The sequence below is a fragment of the Halyomorpha halys genome, unplaced genomic scaffold (assembly GCF_000696795.3).
Source record: "Halyomorpha halys isolate HHAL.00 unplaced genomic scaffold, Hhal_1.1 Scaffold23.1, whole genome shotgun sequence".
Taxonomy (NCBI): domain Eukaryota; kingdom Metazoa; phylum Arthropoda; class Insecta; order Hemiptera; family Pentatomidae; genus Halyomorpha; species Halyomorpha halys.
In genome coordinates, this window is record NW_027116062.1 from 1,432,815 (window position 1) to 1,455,816 (window position 23,002).

At 31.0% G+C, this 23,002-nt stretch overlaps 2 protein-coding genes across 3 annotated transcripts in view; one reads left to right on the plus strand and one right to left on the minus strand.

The window, feature by feature from the left end:
• Positions 1-23,002, minus strand: part of LOC106682328 (RNA-binding protein Raly) — a gene marked incomplete at its 5' end in the record, with an annotated part of 423,435 nt that overhangs the window by 232,412 nt on the left and 168,021 nt on the right.
• The window catches only part of LOC106682325 (cathepsin D), a 42,089-nt gene continuing 20,047 nt past the window's right edge, over positions 961-23,002 (plus strand). For both annotated transcript variants that reach the window (XM_067052964.1, XM_014423119.3), the window contains exons 1-8: positions 961-1,067; positions 6,345-6,459; positions 7,438-7,567; positions 7,871-7,989; positions 11,865-12,070; positions 12,147-12,266; positions 14,029-14,170; positions 15,771-15,863. In XM_067052964.1, coding sequence (XP_066909065.1) covers positions 1,000-1,067; positions 6,345-6,459; positions 7,438-7,567; positions 7,871-7,989; positions 11,865-12,070; positions 12,147-12,266; positions 14,029-14,170; positions 15,771-15,863 — 993 coding nt within the window. In that variant the 5' untranslated portion in view covers positions 961-999. The remainder of the gene's footprint in view (positions 1,068-6,344; positions 6,460-7,437; positions 7,568-7,870; positions 7,990-11,864; positions 12,071-12,146; positions 12,267-14,028; positions 14,171-15,770; positions 15,864-23,002) is intronic.

The window sequence follows — 23,002 nt, forward strand, 5'->3', positions numbered from 1 at the left end:
TTATTTTTATTTTAGTAGTTGTTAATTAAATTATTAATTGTATCACTTGAGATGTAGTACTTAGTAGATAGTACTTATCTAGCTTAAAAATTGTATAGTCTCCACAACTCTAATATTTTACACTGTAATATTTACATTTCACTTATGTCTATCATTTTTATGTGTTATTTATTCATTAAAAGAATAAAATATGTTCATTGTTTTGTTATTGACGACTATTGATATTTATTCTAAAAAGTAACCTGATAATGTACACATTAAAAGTATTCTTTGCTCGGCTAATGACAATAAAACGCTAATTGCGTTCCTTCAGGATAAAGAACTTTAACCAGGAATGAAGATGTGTTCAAACAACCATGAATTGAATCTATATTTCTGGAAAAAAATATATAACCAAAATTATACTAAATATTAAATGTTTTCTGGTGCTACTTTTATGATTATAGGTTGAGGCAACCGCGCGATCCAAACATAATAATGTTAAATGTTTTTTCGGAACATTTTTTTTTTCAAAATACTAAGTTTAAAACGGACATATATAAATTTTAGTATGTTGTGGTATTAATGTGGTTATTGGCCAGGGGATTACTGGATTTAGCTGAAGACCCTCCAAGCGGACTCACCACGCTCAGACAGGGTATAAATCAGGGGTGGTAAAACCAGGCAACACTATTTGCTTAAGATAACACAACACGCGAGCCTGTGCTAAGGGAACCTTTCAATAGAATGCAAACGTACGCGGGCATCCAAAGCATTCGAGATTTATATCATTCATTCATCGGAATAAAATCGATCAGTTACCAATTGATGCAACATAATCGATGGTATTCTTGACATCATGTCCTGAAATACCTATCGATGTCATCGGTAAACAGTGAGAAAGAGCACCACGAATTTCACGATTTCCAACGAATTGGTTTACGATGTAAGATAAAATTCTCTTATCTAATCTCGAATTACAAAATATAGGGGACACGATGACAGCTTACAGTGGCCACAATGAATAAGTTAGTGTCATTTGTGATAGTGGCGTTGTCGCTTGCAGCTTTATCCGAGGCCCAAGTGAGGTAAATATTGCATTGCAGTTTAGCGATGATACAATCTGTTGATAGTTACAATTTATTTATTTTTTATTCCATTCAACCTTTAGAATTATTTTTTTAAAAAAAATACGCATCAAATTTCTTTTTAACTTCAAATAACATTGTTGTTTTTGAAAGTAAAGGAAAGTCACGTTAGAGTATACATATACCATTGATGCTTAAAACTCGTAATAAATTTTACATGAGAAAGAATGTACTTGTACGAAAAAATATAATAAGTACTATGAAAAAAAGTAATAAAATATTTTTCTTGTTTTCCAGTTTGCTACATAAAATTCTATCATATTATGATTCTGTCTACCGTCTTCCACATGGTATAATAGCAAGAAATATTCTATTTAAGTTTGAGTAAACACTCTGCACTACCTACTTCCTAGAATTTAATGAGAAGATGATTCGGGGTGCGGCCAGCAAAGATACACAAATAAACATAATTTATTTAATTTGTGCCGTCGTTTCGACCTGATTTTCAGGCCTTCATCAGGGCTAGAAAAAAGGGGACAACAACGGTAAGCGAAAAATAAAAATAAAAAGAATATAATAACAAACTTGGAAATATACATAAAAATAAATTAAGTAGTAGTTGTTGATTCTAATATAAGATAAAATATAACATTGTAGAGGTAATAATTATGTAAAATAAATAGTAAAAAAAGTTATTAAAAATGAAATGTTTAAAATAATATAAATAATTATGCTTATTTTAATTACTCATCATTTATATTTTCTTCCATACTTTTAATTATTTCTTTTTTATTTACTTGACACTGTCTGTGTTTTGATACAATTCTTATCTCTGCAATATTATATTTTATCTTCTATTAGTATAAATGTTATGTATATTTCCGAGCTTATTTGATATTATTTTATTTTTATTTTTATGTTCCCCTGAATCAGTGTTGTTATCTAGTTTTGTTTTTCAGCCCTGATAAAGGGCTAGAAATTCAGTTCAAAACTTTGGCACAAATCAAATAATTTTTGCCTATTATTTATCTTTGCTGAACGCACTTCCGACCATCTTCTCTACATATTAATCTACATTCAAATATTAAAACTTCATTATTTTGACCTTACAGTGTTTTTGTAAGATGTCGGAAATCAAAAGATCCTATTTTAATAGTCCCACACTTTTATAGGTTATAGATAGAACAAGATGAGCCTATAGAAGTAATGAATTCATTCATCTGTTGTGGGAGTATGGTCAGTGAAGGCGAAGGAACAGATAATACAAAGAATATTATAATCAAAACAAAATGATCATTTGTCAAATTGTGCAAAGTTTGAAAACCCAAGAGCTTCCCTTTGGATACAAAACTGCGTCTATTTAAAACAAACAACTTCTCAGTCGGTCTCTGTTTCTGTATGCAACAGATACTTGAAATGTCACTAAAAGAAATGAATAAGCTCCAACCATTTGCTAATAAATGCTTGAGAAGAATACTTCTCATCTACTGGCCTGAAATAATTTCCAGTGAGGAATTGAGATAGAGGACTAACCTCAAGCCAATAGAGGAACTAATCAAAAAAAGTATATGGAAGTGGATTAGTCACAGTTTAAGGACGCATGACAATGCCTGGAACCCACCCTTGGAAGCAAGAACTACTCAGGAACAAATGGAATAGATCAATGGTGAGAAGTTAACCAGTCAGGACTGCAATTAAGAGAGGTGAAAAATTTAACAACTGATGGAGATCAGTGGGGAAATTCGTAACGACTCTTTGCTCCATTAAGAGCTAAAAAGATTAAGACTACGGATTTAAATTTATACATGTATATGATCATGTCCGAAGTATTTGATAAAGAACAACTGATTCTCGATCAACGATTATAAAATTAACGGAATGTTTATTTTCTAAATAATAATAAACTTACTGCACTTATGAATACGAATGATGGTTTATTGTAAATAAATTAAAACAACAACAAAAACAATGAGAGATTTTGATGTTTATTCAACAATATATATCACTTAAAAATAATTTTCACACCCAGAATCATTAACGTTTCCCAACATAGAGGATTATTTATTATTGTTGGAAAAAAATTTATTCCTGAAAGAAACACCACAAAAAAAAAAAATAGATATCATACTTTTGAAAGTTATTCTTTCATCTATAGTTATCTTAGTGATTTAGTGAACGAGAGGATATAGAATAAGGTTTATTATAATGTAAAAAGAAATTTAACATCAAATTGTTTTGTAATCGCCTTACGAAAAACGAAAAATACTTTTTGTAGTATTTTTCTCACCTGCTCAATCTCTCTTTTTATATCAGCTCATTTCAAGGTGTCTTATTTTTTTTTTTGGTACCAATCAATGTTTTAGTTTAAAAAAATATTTGCATTTCTCTGAAATTGAAACGTTAAAAATATCAATTCAGAATGAAATGGAGTGTAAAATACTATGAAAGAAACTTTAAATAAAATAAAGAAGTAATAAAGGAACATTAATTGAAGTTAATGAAGAGAGAGAAAGAAAGAGGGGCTTAGAAGTTGGAGATGGCACCAATTAATATTATGATTACTAAAGCAAATATGGAGGTTTTGTTCTATCTCTTATAGCTCCGAAACAGATAATACTGTGTAACATTCACTGTGCAACATGTTTATTTTATTTTTTCGAAATACTACTCTGTTTGCTAAAAACCTTCAAAAGATAATAAAAACTGATATCATGATTATTTTCTTCGAAATGTAGAACCATAAAATATTACCGAAAAATTTAAGTAAACAAATACACTCCCCGTCAAAAGTAGTGCATCTCGAGATTTTTTTGGTTTTGACCTCAATCCAATTTTTTTTTATATTTATAGTAATATTATCAATTTAATGAGAGACATTAGGGATTAGACAAATCATTGTTATTTACTGTTTACCAACAAATGATGGAATTTTGCTTAATTCCATGTTCTTTTAGTCCATGTTTATTTTTCCTTTATCTCAAATCGGTTCTCTCTTTTATTTTTAGTATAGTGAATATCTTTATCTTTATAGTGAATCTTTAGTACATGAATCGTTTAAGCAATGAATTCTCTTCGAAGAAGGCAAATCATTGCGTTACATCGCTAATCGCATTGGGATTCACTATTTTTCCGTTTTAAGGACCATACAAAGTTACAGGGAGACTGGCAGTCATTCGAGTCGACCAACGTCTTTGTCTCCCCGGATTACTAATCCCATAAATGACCGCTTAATTAAAATGTTAGCACTTCGGAAGCGTAATTATACAGCTTCTTCCATTAAAAACTTGATCACTGGTCTTCGAGGAATATCAATCTCGGAGTCAATGTTCATCAGAAGACTGAGGGAGTCAAACCTCTGCTCAATAAGGCCAGTGAAAGATTCTCTTCTCACCGCATAATACCGCGTAAAAAAGATTGAGATTTGCAAGAGAACTCCAATCTTGGACTGTGGAGGAATGGAAAAAAGTTTAATTCACTGATGAGACGAGAGTGGCCCTTGGCAGATCAGAAAGCCGTGAAAAGGCCTGGAGAACGGCACAGTCAGTGTTGCACGTTAAAAACTAAGCCACTGTGGGGTGGGGGAGGTGTTCTATCATGTTCTGGTGCGACATATCTTGGGAGGCCTACTAGGTTAGTGCCAATTTAATGAGGGGCATGAATGCTTTGAAGTATGTATGTACAAATGATTCATCAAGATCATATAGTGCCTTTTATATTGTTCATGCATGATAATTCCCGTCCTCACAAGGCAAGATGTGTTTCTGAGTACGTGAACACCCCAAATATCCACACCATTGATTGACCAGCAAGAGGTCCAGACCTTAACCCAATCGAGCATGTTTGAGATTATCTCAAAAGAAAGGTTCGGTCACAAGATTCACTACTACCCTTGAAATGCTAAAGGCAGCTAGCTGTATTGGAGGAGTGGGACAGTATACCGCAGTATTTTCTTCAAAATCTTTTTGAACAAGTATGCTAAGACTTGTGGAAGCAGTCATTGAAGCCAAGCGCGGCAATACGCCTTATTAAATTTTAATTAAAAATTTAAAAGGTAAAATAGTAAAAAGAAAAATTTTAAAAAGTAATTTTTCTAATTTTGTTGTTTATTGGAAGAAATATTGTAATTTATTTTAATAAAACGTGTTTATTTCCAGTTTAAAAATGTTTATTATAGACTTTAGGACCTTCCTTTATTATGAAAAAATAGGATTTTTTTTTTGTAAAATTCACATATTTCAAAGAGTTGTGATACTTTTGACCTGGAGATTACATGATATTTTAAGAAGTTTATGAAACAAAATATGAACGTATTTCACTGAAATCGTTTAATTTGAATTTTAAGACATAACCAAAGGGAACAAATATAGCTTTTCCTTGGTTTCTTCTTTCTTACGAATACTTTTATCGTTTAATGGCACAGATGATACTGAGTCAGAGAGAAATATTGCTAAACAGAGAAGACAGATAAAACATGCATGGCGTTTTAACCGTCTGCCACAGAGTGAGCCATAAGTTACGAAAGACCTTGTACAGATCTAACACGTAGGCCATGTCCCATTCTAGACAGCTAAGATGTTCTCCGAGTGTCGTTTAACAGCGTTAGAACAGAACTGGCAGTGTGGTGATCGTCTACCATACTATTAAAAAAAAACAGTAATCTGACTCATCTGATATTTTAAGAAAAAAAAATTATCATTATTAAACGAAATTAAGGCGTGTAATCAATTTGTACTATATACCATAAAACCTTTTACCATCCAACATGGTCTCCTATATAACATTATTGTGTGAAAAAGCACAAATAGTCTTGAAGGGTTCAATAAACGTCAGGTTGATACAGATTAAAATTTTCACGGTTGATTCAGAATACCTACAGTTCCATAATCAGTTTCCTTTAGGGCTATTTCGGGAAGTACTTTAACAACTTAGTTTAGATGTACCAGGCTGTCCGGAGTCAACAGGCTCACTAAGTATTCTTTTCCCAGACCAGACCGCCCTTGTACCAACCTCCCGGGTTGAGATTAAACATTCTGAAATATCACAAGCTCAATGATCATCACTTCTAGCCCGTTCTGTATGAGTTATCCCTTTTAGGCGCATGGACTTCACAAATACGTGGGGAAGGATGGAGAAGAGAAGAGTATGACTTTTCGTCATAATAATCGGCCATACTTGATGTTACTTAACTTTGATTACTTATTTCAAGAGCTTCAATCCACAGGAATAAACTCTTATACATATAACTCTTATGCATATAACTTTAAATATTTTTTCCAGGATACAGCTGAGCCGTCAAGAGATTGCTCTAAAGAGAGAGAAAATCAAACCATACGGACATGTCAACCTTTTAAGAAGCGTTGGTGTTCCGCAGATTATAAGAAACTATAGAAATGTAAATAATACATTATATTTTAACTATAGATCTGTTAGTAAATATTTTACATGAACTTAAAGATGACAAAGTCCAAAATTAGAGAAACTATTCCACTATAATAATAGTAGTCCGATTCTTGGCACAGACTTTATAATAATATCATAATTTTTATTTGGTCATTGATAAAAGTTGTATAAACATTAATAGTAAAATAATTAGGTTTGTACATTAGTATTAAGTAATGGGTTGTAAATATTGTTGTAGTTTTAGCTATTATTATTATTACACTGAAAGTCCAGAATCCCAGTCTTCGGAAGACAAGGGCTTCACATTCGCACAGAATGTGCTGTGCCTTTTCTTGGTCTTCCAAACATAGATGACAGGTGGAATCCTACACCAACTTCATCTTCTTAAGATGACATTTTAAAGGGCAGAGTCCCTTGAGGAGTTATCATCCTCAATTCATTTCTAGTAAGGTCAAGGTAAAATTGTGCCTTTTCCTTCGATTTCAATAAAGAGGTTGCTTCATACCTGGTTTCAATGTCCAGTATGTTTCCTTCTCTTTATGTTTCCAGGAGTCTACTACCTTCCTGATTGCTCTTCCAGATATGTTGAAATATGTCTCAGAGGTAATTCGCATCATTTCTGATCCCTTCCTTGCTAGGGTGTCTGCCATCTCATTTCCTTCTATTCCCTCATGTCCTGAGGTCCACATCGAGGTCAGTTTATTGCATCTGGCTAATTTATTTAGTCTTTCCAGGAAATTTCAGACTAGCCCTGACGTTATAGTATAGAGCATTATTGCCTTGCATGAAGTTAGTTACAATGATTGTTTTTAAAATTTTGAAAATGAGAACATAACCCCAAAACATCTAAGTATCATAAAAAAACTACAGTACATGAATATAAAATAATTTAGTTTTCTGCTATAAAATTTAATTATGTATAATATATAACATCATATGAATGTAGTAATATCGTATAATTTTTTCTTAGGTATACTACTACGGCTACATCAGACTTGGAACACCTGGGGACTTAGTTCGAGTTATTTTCGATACTGGATCTCCCAGTCTTTGGGTTTATTCAGGGTCAGGATGGTCTTCGTGGTGGTGCATACCCTGCTGTAGGTAGAAGAACAGTTCACTATAAAATTAGCCATATTCATGACGTACTTTCGGCAGTATAGTTGTACTATTGTACGTGTGACCGTGCAAAACGATCTGAATAAAATCACGTTTTGTTCATTTTGTGATGACTGAAAACGTAATACTTATTAAATAATTTCTTTTCTGACAGTTATGGAAATCCCTTAATTTCTTTTTTTAACACATAGCAGTCCCGCAACCAATAGTAATACATAGAAGGGAATAAAACGCACATGAAAAAATTATAAAGCTTATATATTTATATTTGCCAAATGTTTCAGGGTTCCATAAAACTTACCGCCATTCAGCTTCCTCAACATATAGTCCTGATGGACGTAGGATTGAAATAAGTTATGTATCAGGATACATGAGGGGATACATCAGCCAGGATATATTGTCGGTAAGATGCCTTTAAAGAAAAATAGATTTTAATATTCGATGACTGGGCATTCCTTAGAAGATATAAGGCCTGATTAAAGGTTGGCGCTCTGTTAATACTATAGTTGGCACAATAGGGAATACTAAACTAAACATCAATATACTTCATATTTCCACGCCAGTTTAAGGTTTTTAACTTAGATTTGCGGAGCTTGAGGTAGTTAAAAAATAATTATAATTATAAAGTGTTAGTTTGAATTACAGTTTACTGAAAAAAAATTTTTTATTCTTGAACTTAAGCGAAATGTCTTAACTTTAATTTAAATAAAATTTGAGTCCACTGCATTCCAAAACATGTGTACAGTGCAGGCAGCAATTATCATAATCTCTGTCATGTTCAACATGACTTTCAAGTTACATGTAATTTATCTTATCAACATTAGTAGTGTTCTTTAGTCGAACAAGCTTGACTGAACATGAATATTTTATTTAAATAAAATAAATTTTAGTCTCAAAACAATTAAAAATTCTTTATAAGTCCGACATTTCCGCCAATTCGCCCATCCTGAAGGACAATCTAGATACAATTTCAGAACCACATCAATTTTAACAAACTTTATGCCGGCTATTCTGCCCAGGTCATTAATTTCAGACCACTATTACTCTATTTTGTCAATTCTTCATATCAAATTAAAAATTAAAAGTTTTAATCACAGTTATTATTAGAAATGTTGTGATGAATCAAAATAGTGAAAATTAACTGTGATTAAAATTTTAATTTAATATGAAAAATTGACAAAATAGGGCAATTGTGGACTGAAATTAATGACCTGGCCAGAATAGCCTGCATAAACTTTTTAAAATTGAAGTGGTTCTAAAATTAAATTAAGATTGTCCTTGAGGAAGCCGAATTGGCTGAAACGTCGGACTTATAAAGAAATTTAAATTGTTTCGAGACTAAAATTGGATAAAATAAATTTTATTAAAAAAAAATTAACCAGTCTCAAGAAAGTGTAAAGGTTATACATGAATATTTTAGTCAATATTTTATATATCGAAAAATTCCTGATTTTTTAATTCACATTCACGGTTATGAAATAATTTATTTTTTCATGCTGAAAAAATAATTTGTCGTCTCAACTGTAAAGTATTAAAAAAGAACTTGAGTAATCCTATTCAAATCTTAAAATTCCAAGAAAACAAAGAACTCGAGTAGCTTCCTGTGTCTCTTGAGAGGGTTAATCAATATTTAAAGAGGCTTCTACCACAGTTGGCAATCAAACCCCTTTACGAGTCAGAGGAACACTTATAAACTACTAAAGTACACTGCTTAATGATTTCATTAATTCTCAAAACAAAAAATATTTAATGTCGAAGAAATTCACAATGAAACTATATTGGTTTTAAAATTCACGGATATCAGAAAATCACAACATGACAAGTTTATAGTGACAAAGTGACTAAAAGAAATTATAATGATTATCTATAAATCTTTTTCATCAGAATATATATATATGTAATTTTTTTTTTTTAAGTTTACCCATATAGTTACTTAGAATTGATAAAAAAATTATAATTAGAGTTAGCAAGTTATTAGCTAAAAAAAAAAAAGGATCAGTGTTTAGTACTATCCTTAGTACGGGATCAACCCAGAGTTAGTTGTATCATAGCAAGAATAATGCAATAAACAATTGGCCTGACTACGCAAAATAAGTAAGTGGCGAAACGTCTATATATATATATATAGTTGTTTTATTAACTTCAATTCAACTTTATATTCAAGTTATATGAAAATACATCTTATTGATAGTTAAGTAGAATGTATCAATATATCAAATATATACTGATTGTTTTGGTATTAAATAAGAGACCTTCGTTCGTAAAAGACAGTATCTGAAACTTTATTATTAATTCAAGTGTTTTTGGCACTACTATTATGTAATGAATGTAAATCATTGTAATTGACATATATTTTAAAATTATAAAAGTTATTATTTTATTGGTTACGTTGTTTTACGACCAAACGCATGATATCAATAATTGAAGAACTTTTTGTAAATATATGAATTTTCAATTAGATGAAAAATTAGCGTCAAGGTAATACATTTAATTTTATTTTCAGTCTTATTTTTTTTTTTTAAGCAGTAAAAATACAAATTAATAATTAATGTGTTGTAGCATAATTTTTGCATTGTTGGTATTACCAAAAAGTTTTATACTAACAATCCGCTCCGTTGAGATAATAAATGAAAAAGAAAAATTGTATTTTTTTTTAAATGCAATCAGGTAAACAGGGAAATTATGTATTAATAATGAAATAATGCGGAAATGAACCCCCACTTTTGCGCGCATGTGCAAGTGTCCTGACATCACATATTTTTACTACACAAACATTTAAATAATAAATATGAACTAACTATACAATAGCACTTCGTATATTTGGACGAATTTCTGTTAGCAGTTATGTGTGGATAAAAAAAATTGTAAAAAGGTTATTTTGTAAATAAAACTGGGTAGTAAGAAGGAAAAGATACAGTTTAAAAACTAACGTGTTTAAGTTAACGCTTCGTGTTCAAGAAAATTTGTCAGCTTGAACATTTTTGCAAAAAATGAAACTGAATAACCTGTAATTTTATATTTGCTATTTTAAAGGTTGTTTAGTTTTAGTGTGATATTAAAAAATATAACTATATAATTTATTGTTATTATAATTGCAAAGTTGGATTTAGACCATAAATAACTGTCATAATAAGTCGTAATAACATTTAGGTCCCTAGTATAGTTAAATGTTGTCAACATTACTTCTCAAAGAAAAAGTTAATTACATTTGATTTATTTTATATCGAATCTTTGGTTTTGCCAGAGTAAAATGTAGACATGATAATGTTATTAGCAAAAGTATTATTAACTTTTTAAATTCAAAAATAAAAATTTTAATAATAAACAGTCATCATAAACAGTAATTCAAACTATTATATAATAATACTAATCTTTAAAATATGATATTCATTAGTGACATCCCCAAAATCCCTTTTTACGTATCGATAGCTAGTGCTCCCGCCGTAACCTAAACCAACAAAATCAGGTTTCACACTACTTATCACGAACAATACTGATTATGCCTGTTTCCTATTTTGAATAAATTATACTACTATTCTAGGCAGCACTCCGTTTTCTTATCACCCATTTCGTCCTGAGATTTGGTTATGTTTGGACAAACCTTATAAAATAGACTGTATAACAAACAATATAATATTTATACAATTACACATGTCATTCTATCTCGTTTAGTCAATTCCTCATGATTATTTTTAAATATTCGTAATATTTTTTTTTTCTAATTCCTAGAGGCGTTTATTTTACTCAAAAGTAAGTTCCCAATAATTAATTTTTGTCCTATGACTAAAAGATGTTCAATATTACCTATTTGGGTTTAGTGAAAATGTTTCCCCTGTTAAATGTTCTTTATTCAGAACTCGTTAATTAAATCATAACCTATTGGAACCTGGCTCAAACATTGGCAGGTCTTCTTATGTTTCACTTGCATTGCATAAGGTCTCACCCTACTTAGTTCAAATTTATTATCTAAACATCACAATTGTTAAGACTGACAACGAACCCACCACTCTACGTTTCAAACGAGACCATTCACACCGACCTACGCATTTCGGCTGTAATGAACAACAATAAATATTGGACTTAGCAGGGAGAGATGTTATGTAATTTAAATAAGACACTAATATTAATGCACCTGATTTTCGCTAAATTCCCATATTCCTTACCTTTAATCGTAGAATAGTAATCAGAGTAATTACTTATAGTACCCAAAATATTACTAAATTTTGAAACTATTAAGTTTGGTTTAAATCATCTAATTAAAAACGATTTATTGTTCAGATTGGAGATTTGTCAGCTCGAGTACAATTTGCGGAGGCTACATCCACACCCATCATGGACTCCTTGTGGTCCAAGTACGATGGAATACTAGGACTTGCACCATGTTCAGGCGCCAGATGTCAAGTGTACAAAGAGTTTCCGCCGTCTGTAGTCAATCCTCTGATGCAGCAGCTTCCCTGCAATATTTTCTCTATCTATCTGGACAGGTAAGTTCTCTAATCTAAAATTTGGTGATAATAATCTGAAAGTTTGCATGATTCAATGTTATTTTTCTTTAAATAGGACAGATAGGGGATACGGAGAAATCACGTTCGGCGGAACGAATACGCTGCTTTACAAACAAGAAACACTTGTCATGCACAACACGACGACGACGTATATGTGGTCGCTGCGTATCGATAGGTAAATAGGTTAAATTAACTTCTATATACTCAAGAAAAATTGTAAAACAATTTAATCAATGATTTATTATTATATAAATGATTTTGAGGGTCTCAATTAATTAAGAGGTAGGTAATAATTGAAATCTCTCTAGTACTATGTCTTGTGTGGAAAAACAAGGAAATTGATTCTGTGATGTCATTGCTAATCCCCCTACCAGATCACTACACGGCGAAAATATGGAATCCATTCACTGGACAGTAAAAAAACAAAAAAAACAAGGCATATAATTCTGCTGAGGAAAAATTTTGGGAGTATCACAAACAGCTCTTGCCAATATGGCATGCCTCCAAGTTCCTAATTTCATAAACAAGGAAAATAAACACTAAAAATAATAACAAAAGGGTTTATTATATCTCTAAATAACAATTAATTAAAATATCTAGTATATGTAAGTTGCAAGTATCTTATGTGTAAGTTCAATACACAAGTTATCTGCATCTTTGCTAATATCGTCCAATTGAGATTTCCGTTGACTAATTTAATTATCTAAAGTCTGGTTCGTAATAAATTATCGAAAAAATGTATCGTTTTCAAGTTATTTGAAAACATAAAAAAAAGTGAAACATTTTCCATTAGAACATCTACAAGTTCCTTAAAAAAAACATTGTTATACTGTTGGAAGTTCAGAGCTAATAATGTTTCGATCCTGATTATTTGTTTTTGTCTAGTTGAGAATTTAATTACTTATTAAATTACGTTTTGATTAACCTCAAATTTCAAGGGGGTATTCTTAATTTTTTTAAAATTTAAAATTATTAAAAATGATAAACCATAAATGATATTATTCTTTGTTTTAATATGATTACATAATATTATATAATATAACCTAACAAATTAATGAAAAATGTAATTTTTTATATTCACTTTTATTTAATTTAATAGTTATACCAAGCAATATTAATTCATCGATCGGGCGCTAATTATCTAGATGTATTGTTCCTAAACATCAAAACGACCAACTTTTTTCTTATTATTTTTTGTTATCTTCTATTTGTTATTTTTTTATCATTTAATTTGTATACTTCTAAATATCGTGTGAATGAACTGTTTGATCAATGTTTCCATTTTATAAAAATAAAATTCAGAATGGCATATTACATAATTTAAAAAAAATCTAACCTTTTTACGTTCATTGGTGCTTTATTGATTTTAATAGATTACCATGCCATGACACTAGCCAAATATGAGTGGATATTATAGTTCTTTCGAAGTCATTATAGTCTTATAACATATTAGAATATTTTTATCACAATCAGATTGGAGGAAATTCTTCTATTCGTACTTTATCAAAACTCTCGAACATACACATCCTTCCAGATATTAACTGAGTCACTTAGTAAACCTCCATCTCCTTTGTCCTTCTTTCTTTATCATGCGATGTAAAGCTGGTAAATATTGCTATTTTGTCGGTTACTATTCGTAAATAAAGGAGTACACTCTTTAATTATGAGTACTTCTTTACACCTTATTGAGATACAGTTATAACGACTTTTTTAGCAATCTTTTTTGAAATACTATTACTGTTTACAAAAAAAAAAATAGTAATCTACCTGAAGATACTGATAGTTTTCTTTTTTTTTTTCATTAAGAGCTGATAGAATTACCACGTTAAAAATATAAAAACAAGCACTGATAGGGCCCAAGATGGGTTATGGAAATTTCATCAAGGGGTCCGCCAAGAATTATGACAATGCATAAAATTTACATTTTTTTTTTTCAGCGTTTGGGTTGGAGAAACTCTGGCACTGAACTACACAAATGGGATCAACGCTTTCATCGACACAGGAACCTCCCTCATTGTTGGTCCACCCGATGACGTTGTAGTAGTTCTGCAATTGATGAATCTTAAATTAGGCCTAGAGGTATTCTACTAATATTTTGTTTATTTAATTAGTTAATACTTTTTTAAACTTTGTATATCATTTCCATACAATTATTCTGCTATCAAACAAGCAGTTTTGTTTAATTTTATAATTTCGATTCGTAATCTTGCCTCTTTGATCAGTCCTAATACTGGAATGAACACGTTGTGTTCGTAGTAACATATTCATAAACTAATGTAATAGGTGTCGTTATATAAGGATTCGATTCTTGCACGCTTGATTCTTAGAATAAACTTATGATGAAATTTTACTTTACTTCTAACCAACCCTGATTTAACACCGAACAGTGTATTTTATATATCTGTACCTAGGAATTAAAATACACTATATCCATTTTAACTTACTACTAATTTTTTTTTAACTGTTCTTCCTTTACCCAAAGGTATGACTATTTCTAAGCTAGGTTTGGTGTGTTTTGTATTTACAATCTTACTTCAACAAGAGTATAAATGATTTTCCTGATAAACATATACAACATGAATCCATAGTAAGGTCAAGGTTGACACCGAAAGAAAAGTCACCCTATCACCCTCCTTCTTCTCATCCCCAATCGGAGAAAACTAGCACTGGATATGATTTGAAAATGGTGAGTGTCTCCTTCCTCCACCTCAGCCTCAAGTGGTTTCAAGCCTCAATCTCTAAGCTAACAATGACGTATCTGAGGCGTTGTAAGTCCATCGGTCGAAACATAAAGAAGCCGTGTCAAAGGTATGATGTGCTAACCGTGATGAAGATAAACATGTCTCAAATCTTATTTCCAAATTGTTGTGGTTTATAGCATGCACTATTAGATTTGAATAGTAAAGCAAGGGATTAATATTTAAGGAAAGAATAAGTTAAAAATAATTTTGATAATCTGACTGATACAACTTGTTTACCACCTCCTGAGATAGTTCCTTTCATTTACTGTGTAAAAGAAATGTTTGTGTGGGTGAAACACAACATCTTTACTGTTCTAACACTCTTCAGATTAGTTGTGCACACACTCCTTATAATTGTTTTCATTTGTTATATCTTATCACTTATAAGATCTGGTACCCAGGAAACAATATATAATTAATAATGATCAAATTCTAGTTTCAAGATATCACGTTTTTTTAGACAAAGCTAATGAAACCAATGTCAAAGTTTTATCAAAATTAGGTTGGTTGGTTAGTCAGTTTAAAAGGTTACTTATTTATCATAATAAATAAACACAACCAGCGATACGGTGAGAAGGCGCTGGGATCTCGAAGGGCCCTGCTCTACCCCCACATACGTGGGTGATGGGGTAGGCTCGAGAAACCTCAGGTCAAGAGTGTTAATATTGTGTAATTGGGAATATTGTTTTTTTTAATTTTACTAATTTTATTTTATCCTTTTTTCTTTATGTACATAGATTGATATTCATTTTATTTATCTTTATGCTAATATACATGTAGAGTTTTTATTAATATATAACTTTTTATTTTTATTTTGGTATGAATGTATCATTTATAGCTATTACTTATTGCCTAAAGTTGTGGCAGATTGTAATATTTATCAATAAATAATAAAAAATTAATTTAAAAATAAAACAATTTTTTAATTATTTTTTAAGGTTGATTGTGAAACAAGATGTGAGTTACCTCCGATTAGTTTCGTCATAGAAGGGCAGAAGTATTCTCTCAATTGGAAACAGTACGCATATTTGGTAGGTATCCAATTTCAATCTTTACAGTTATTTCTAAAAAATCTTTAGATCATAATCATCATACCTTATCATTAGCAGTTACGAAGTCCTTTTAGTATTTAAATATCATATACTTATTTACACTTATTTATATATATATTTTTTTTTTGGTTTTATGTTTTCCAATTTATGTATAAGAAAAATGATTTTTTTCTCCCAAACTGATTCCCTAACATTAATATCTCCAAGATAATAGAGAGATAGACCAATGTTGTTTCGATGAAATTGCTACGGTTCAAAACTATGCAAAAGTTATTTGTATGCATGAAAATTGTTTATAATTGATAGCTGAATTGTAATGATAGGTAGAATAATGTAACTGAAGGAGGAAATATCATTTTCGCAAACATAATAGATGTAACTGGAGCTCCAGTCATCTGTCGAACAGCAGATAAGAACTTTTTCAGACAGGCAAATGAAAAGGGGGAAGCAAAGAAAAATACTGTCGCAGTGAGAAATATATCGTTGCAGAGCTGATGAGTATTCTATTGATTTGTTGGTGACAGTAAAAAGAGAGTCTTAGAGTAGAAAAATAGTCCAATGGAAAATATAGTGAGATACCGATATAAATTAATGCACGTCAGCAGTATATTTAAGTATACATTCTAGTATTCATACATATTTACATATGCTTATGTGAATATATATGATCGAATATATATTCAGAATACGTTGATGTTATAAGGAGTTATTTATTAGTGAATATGTTCTTATTTGTCGTAAGCAGAGGGAAAAGTCAGTTATTTCACCCCAATTTTTTATTATTTGATTAAAACTAAGTATAATTACTTGTCAAAATTTAGGAGTCTACCAATTATATTTAGGGACAGTAAAAATGGCTTTTGTTCCTGAACATTAAAAAAAAAACTATTTTTTCATATGTTTATAAATGACTAATTATATATAACTATTTATCCATATGTTTGAATATCATTTAAAGTATACTAAAATTTCTGTAAAGTAGACCTGTTTATGTTCAAAAATTCCCGTGATACACTTTTTATAAAAATGTATTATATCTCAAAAATCATCATCTAAATTAAAGCTAGTTTGTTAATGTGTTATCACTTTTATGTATATATTTCGTTTTCTTAGTTGTCCATTGTAGGATTTTTATTGTTTTCTTTCGCACATTTCACTTCGTTAATTTAAATTTTTTTTCACTATTTATATATTTTAATTCATTACTTAACAATTTCGATTTCCGATTATTAAAATTTTCTCCCGCACGTTTCATTAATTTTATTTCTACATTTACATGAGCATTGTCAGATTTTTAATAGCTTTTTTATAATTTGTTAATATTTTGCTAACCTCCACAATATTATATTTTATCTTTTGTTGGTATTATTTGTTCTAATTAATTTATTATCGTATATTTTTCCAAATTTTTAATGCCTTATTCAAGGATATAATCTCGTTTTTTTGTTTTCAGCCCTGATAAAGGCTTCAAATTCGGGTCGAAACGTCGGCAAAAATAAATAAACTTTACTTATTCGTGTTTACGCCCCCTTCCTCCTGACCATATTTTCCTCATATGAAAGAGAAAATTGTATTAACTATATCAAACAACGATAATATAATACAAAACTTTTAAGATTATGTTTTTTATGACCCTATTCCGGGTCATTTCTGACATTCAAGGAGGGAGGGTTATCTACAGGTGACCAATCTATTCTAACCATGGTGGGGAGCCAGTCTTTCATTCTGTGGGACCGCTACAAAATGAAAAAAGTCCATTTTTTTTTTTTATTCGAATCAACGACGCCCACAGTTCTCAGGTCGCTAAAACCTGCACATCAATCACGCCGTTCTTATATATCTTAGCATTTATATTGGTGATCAGTAGTTGACAAAATTATGTTTATACGCTTTGGCTTAGACTTGCAAAAGTACTGTATTCGCCCATTTGTTCAAACCCATTTTTTCACTTTTCGGATATGATCGGATTCGGTTTGGGCTACTCTTTTCAGCCTTATACGATTATTATATCTTGTCTTGTGTTTTTCTTTACTTGTACCAGCAAAAATATATTCAGCTGCGGTAATTTTTTACTATTATCTGATTTAGATTTACAACTTCAACTGCAAAACCCCTAGTGTTGATACAGAATATCAACTACGAGTGTCGTCGATTAACATTCAAACGAACGTCATAGCTTCACCATGATTAGAAATTATACCACGCGGAAGTTACAAATATATATTGGTAAAACAAATCCGAAAATCGGAAAAAAAATTTCAAATTTGTCAGCCAATTTAAAGCCGTTTTCGTTCGTTTTTTGGTTAGTCTAGTATTTTGTTTTTGTTGGTCTATTGAATTTATTTAACAACCATACAAAATAATAGGAGAACTCTCATCAAAAGCGAAGAAGACTAGAGAAATATCGCTAGGAGTGCTCTGGAGATGAATTTCGGTTCTGGGCTTGAAATAAAAATAGAGTAATCATTTAAATAATTGCCATGTGAAAAACAGATGAGTCGTGTAACACGTAGATAAGAAAGAATAATAAATACAAATTATTCATCCAACAGCAATGTATTACTGCTTTACGCCCGCAAAAAAAAAAATAGCTGAAGATTTACTGAAGCCACCTAAATCGAGAGACAACAAATAAATAAAAGGAAGAGCATTAAATAACAGTTTGTACAGATTGTGAAAATAACATCTGCAGGACAATTAGTCATGGAGTAAAAACCTAAATTATGGATAAAAAGAACCTAAATTATGGATAAAAAGAACCTAAATTATGGTTTTGATTCTATTTTTAATATACCTATATTTCAAATTTTATCATCAAAAGATAATAACATATATTAAGAGTGCATGGAAAACCATCAAAGACATTTTTTTTTCGGATTTGAGTTATCAATGACATCTAGCAATGTTTATTGAATGGTTTCTAAACAATTATTCATTCATTTTATTTAACAAAGGAACGGAATTGTAGTACTTTTATCTCCTGAACACATCATTTATTGAAGAGAAGGGACCTTTAAAAGAAAATATGAGCAAAATAAATGATTTCATTCAAAAGCAGCAACAAAATAGAACCTGAAACTACAGATTCATTAAGTAATTCTTTATTCAATGAACCCAGCTTATCTAATGTACTTAGATTAACTTTCGATTAGTAATTTTCGTAAGAACTTCTTTTACTAGCGGATTTTTTTGCTTACCTACATTAAAAATTTAACGTAGAAACAATTTTAATTTTTTTCAATTAAATAGTTCAAATAGACCCCAAGTTAATTCAGTTAGTTCCTAGTTCAGTTAGTTCCCTAAGTTAATTAGTTCAAATAGACTCGCTGAAGATTTTCACTGAATGTTTTCATCGGAGTAAATTTTTTTAAAAAAATAATATTACAGTACAGGTACATAATTGAAGAAAGTGTAACTTGTAAATTATTAGTCTAAAATTATAAAATAAATAAAAAAAAGACTATAAACTGGATGTACTGGGTGGAACGTTGATAGAATTATTACACATATTAACAGCATAATAAATACTTTATGATAATATTATACCTATTCATATCACAACTTCATTCCAGAGTAGTTCTTATGATTTTGTTGGCTAAGTATTTGTTTGTTTCTTCGTTTAAATAATTCATTCCAATTTATATAGTTTAATTATTTTCTTTCTCACTTAGACTCTTGCTTTCGCTAAGAAAAATTTATAAATTAGAAATAAAATACTAAGAAGAAATCTTATAAACCAAAACAATTGAATACATTATCTATTTTTTCCACTAATTATTATTGGCGGATTGCAATTATTAAACCTTAATTTTTTGTTGTTATGTACTAATTTTGTCTAAAATATAGGCATTGTGTTTTTAATATTTTTCTTCTGATTGCCACGTTGAGAATATTCATTCAGAGTCCACGTGGCCAGGTAGGTTCTAGACTATACCTTTATGAACTTAAATTCTATTAGATTAATTTGTATTAATATATTCTTGTTTGAGAGTGGTTTAGTTTATTTAAAAACAAATTTGATCCTTTTTTTCTCAACTTTATTCTTTTCAAAACCTTCTAACGTTTTGACCCTCAGGTCATTATCAAGGATACCTTTATTTTGATGTCAATTTCATTATAAAATATTCATTATGTCATTTAAAATCTTAAAAATGCCGGCTAATTGCCTTTGTCCCATATAACATTTTCTGTATAATTCCTTCTTAAATTTAAAACTTTTACAATCCACTTCTCTTCTTTCTTTCATTTACATTTGCAACCTTAAAACTTTAAATTTAAAAAGGAATTATATAGAAAAAGTTATATGGGACAAAGGCAATTAGTCGGCATTTTTAAGATTTTAAAAAAAGAAAATGACATCAAAATAAAGGTATCCTTGAGAATGACCTGAGGGTTGAAACGTTGGAAGATTTTGAAAAGAATAAAGTTGAGAAAAAAAAAAGGATCAAATTTGTATTTAAAAAAAAATAAATTCTATTGTTTCATTAAAAAAATCTAGAATTCTCGACTATGGAACTATTGAAAATTTTTGTTCTCCAAAGCCCCTATTTGAAATATAAGTTTTGTATTTAACAGAGCTTGTGTAGTGGGGGTTTTGTTTTTATCTAAAAGTTGGTTACATTTTAAAACAGGAATTTAGTGAATGAGTGTTTGACTTTATAACTTGAGTTAAACTACGTGATATTTAATGGTATTGGGGCATACCACTAGTAGGAGTTAATGCACTTGGAAATTAGGCCTAAATCTACGACTATTTACAATATGTTCAGATTAATCCTGCTCAAATGGCTATAATGTTTCCTGTTGCCACCACACTAGAATGGGCGCTGGTTGCAATGGAGCTGGAATGGAGGGTTAGAGCGATATTTCAACGAGTCCAGGAATTTACTCCTGTTGAAGTCCGGGACCGTTAGGACATTCAGTGATTTTCGAAGAGTCGGTGGTTTCTCTTTCTTTCCAGCTGTTGTCCTGAGGGTTTTCCGCAGTATAGAATTTTGAACTTGGCACCATCGTTAAGGTGGATAAACCAGGGTGCACCGTATAGGAGCGCAGTCCATAATTTCCAGTGATATGGTCACTGGGTAATTTATTTATTGCAAACCACTAATGAGTACCTAGAATATTCCAGGAGATGGCTAATTTCAGAGTTACAACAAAAACTACTAGAAAAATCAATTGGTTTCCATGTCAATTTGCCCAAATTCCTTTTAAAACTTGGTTACCCATATTACGTTATTATTATATGGGCGAGAGACCATGGGGGACTAAGTCCTCGTATTTCCTAATACATCGCGCGTTTCTTGACTTGGTTTTTCGTAGGGTGTATACGTCACTACCATGACTATTTTCTGTGAGTGCAACCCATTGGCTAACGGGCCCCAAAAATGACCGGGGGGAGGCTGCGAGTGAGTTTTGAATAATTTTATGCTTGTAAAAATCCAGATGCGGCCGGGATCGAACTCGCAACGTTAGGGTTGGTAGAAAGGCGCGTTGCCACGCTGCTACCACTGCCCTTATAATACTACAGGTTTTATATAATTTATCTTAGCTGACAATTTTCCGATATAAGATAATTTTTTTAAAGCGAATTTCGTTATTTTTCGAATAGACCTCAGTTTATGAGACAAAGCTTTTGAGAAAATGGTCCCGAAACACTTATGTTTTTCTTTCGTTAACCTTCATATTTTGCCGTATTAAACACCGAATTGTCATTTCAACCGAAAAAGCAGATGATGATTTCGAGTTTCCAGGACTATTGTCTAGTGATTTCATTGCCGATTGTTAAAAGAATCAACCCGAAAGTTTTGAAGAAAAATCGTTAACGCTAGGGTTTAATTTATTTGATTTTTGAATTTTACATGTCTTGAAACAAAAAACTTCAAAGTTTGATATGGGTTTAATTTCATTTAAATTTTAAACCATTCCAGTCATTTATTTATGGAGAAAATATTATTATATATGTATCTAAGAAACATAATGAAGTGTTCAGGAAAGATTCTATTATTCGTTGTACTTGTGATGAAGAGTCAGAAGCAATCCCTTCAAGTGAGCAAAGATACCCGGACAGCCACTGCACAATCAGAAGACGGAGAGGACCAAGACAGAAGCAATTAGACGCAGGAGCGACTGGTCTATAGCGGGCAGGTTAGGGGCCAATTATTTAGCAGAGCTCCGTCAATGTAACTTAACAGCCCCTAGGAGGCACCTGTTTCAAACTTGCATTATCTCACAGCTCCTATCTCTGATGGTGGATCTCTTTGTGAGCATCTCTCTCCCTCCCTTCGTCTCCATTAGTATAATTCATCCGTCAGCCTGGGATGAAACAATGGCTTGAGAAAATATTACTGGATTTTTTCGATTAAATAATTTAATGTCATGACTGGACTAACCTGCAGGTATTAGGTTGGTGCATATGAAATGTCGGATTTTTGTTACATACAAATATTTCTCTTCCTGTTTTAGTCATGCTTTTATTTTTGGCACTGCCTCCTTTGTCGTATTGTCTACCTCCAGCCACATTTCAACAAAGGTGCTTTTCTCATAGGTGTTCCTTTTGGTTTTTTGTTTTGAATTTCGAACAGATACGAATTTCACCGATATTCTTGTAATTTTTTTGTATGCGCATAAACCTGGTAACAATGCTACAAAAACTGCACTCGACATAAACCAGGCGTTTGAGGAGAATACGGTTAAAGATCGAAACGTGCAGCGTCAGTTTAAACAATTTCTGTCTGGTGATTTATCACTACAAAAGGAACCGCGAGGAAGACCCAAAACACATGACGGCCGGACACACAAAACGGCCGCATACATTGTACAGAACAATTGCGAAATTAAATTAATTGAAATAAGAAGTTTTACAGCACCCAACCTATTCACCGGATCTCTCGCCAACTGACTTTCATTTCTTAAATATTTGAAACAGTTTTCACGGGCCAAAATGTATAAAAATGAAAAAAATTCGATATCTGAATTTATTGATTCTAAAGATCAGAATTTTTCTAAAGACAAGCATCTATGCTTTAAAGGTAAAAGTGTATTGAAGCGAATGATACATATTTTGATTAAATAAAAAGCTTGTGAAAAAAGATATGCAGTTTTATATATTCACTTAACAA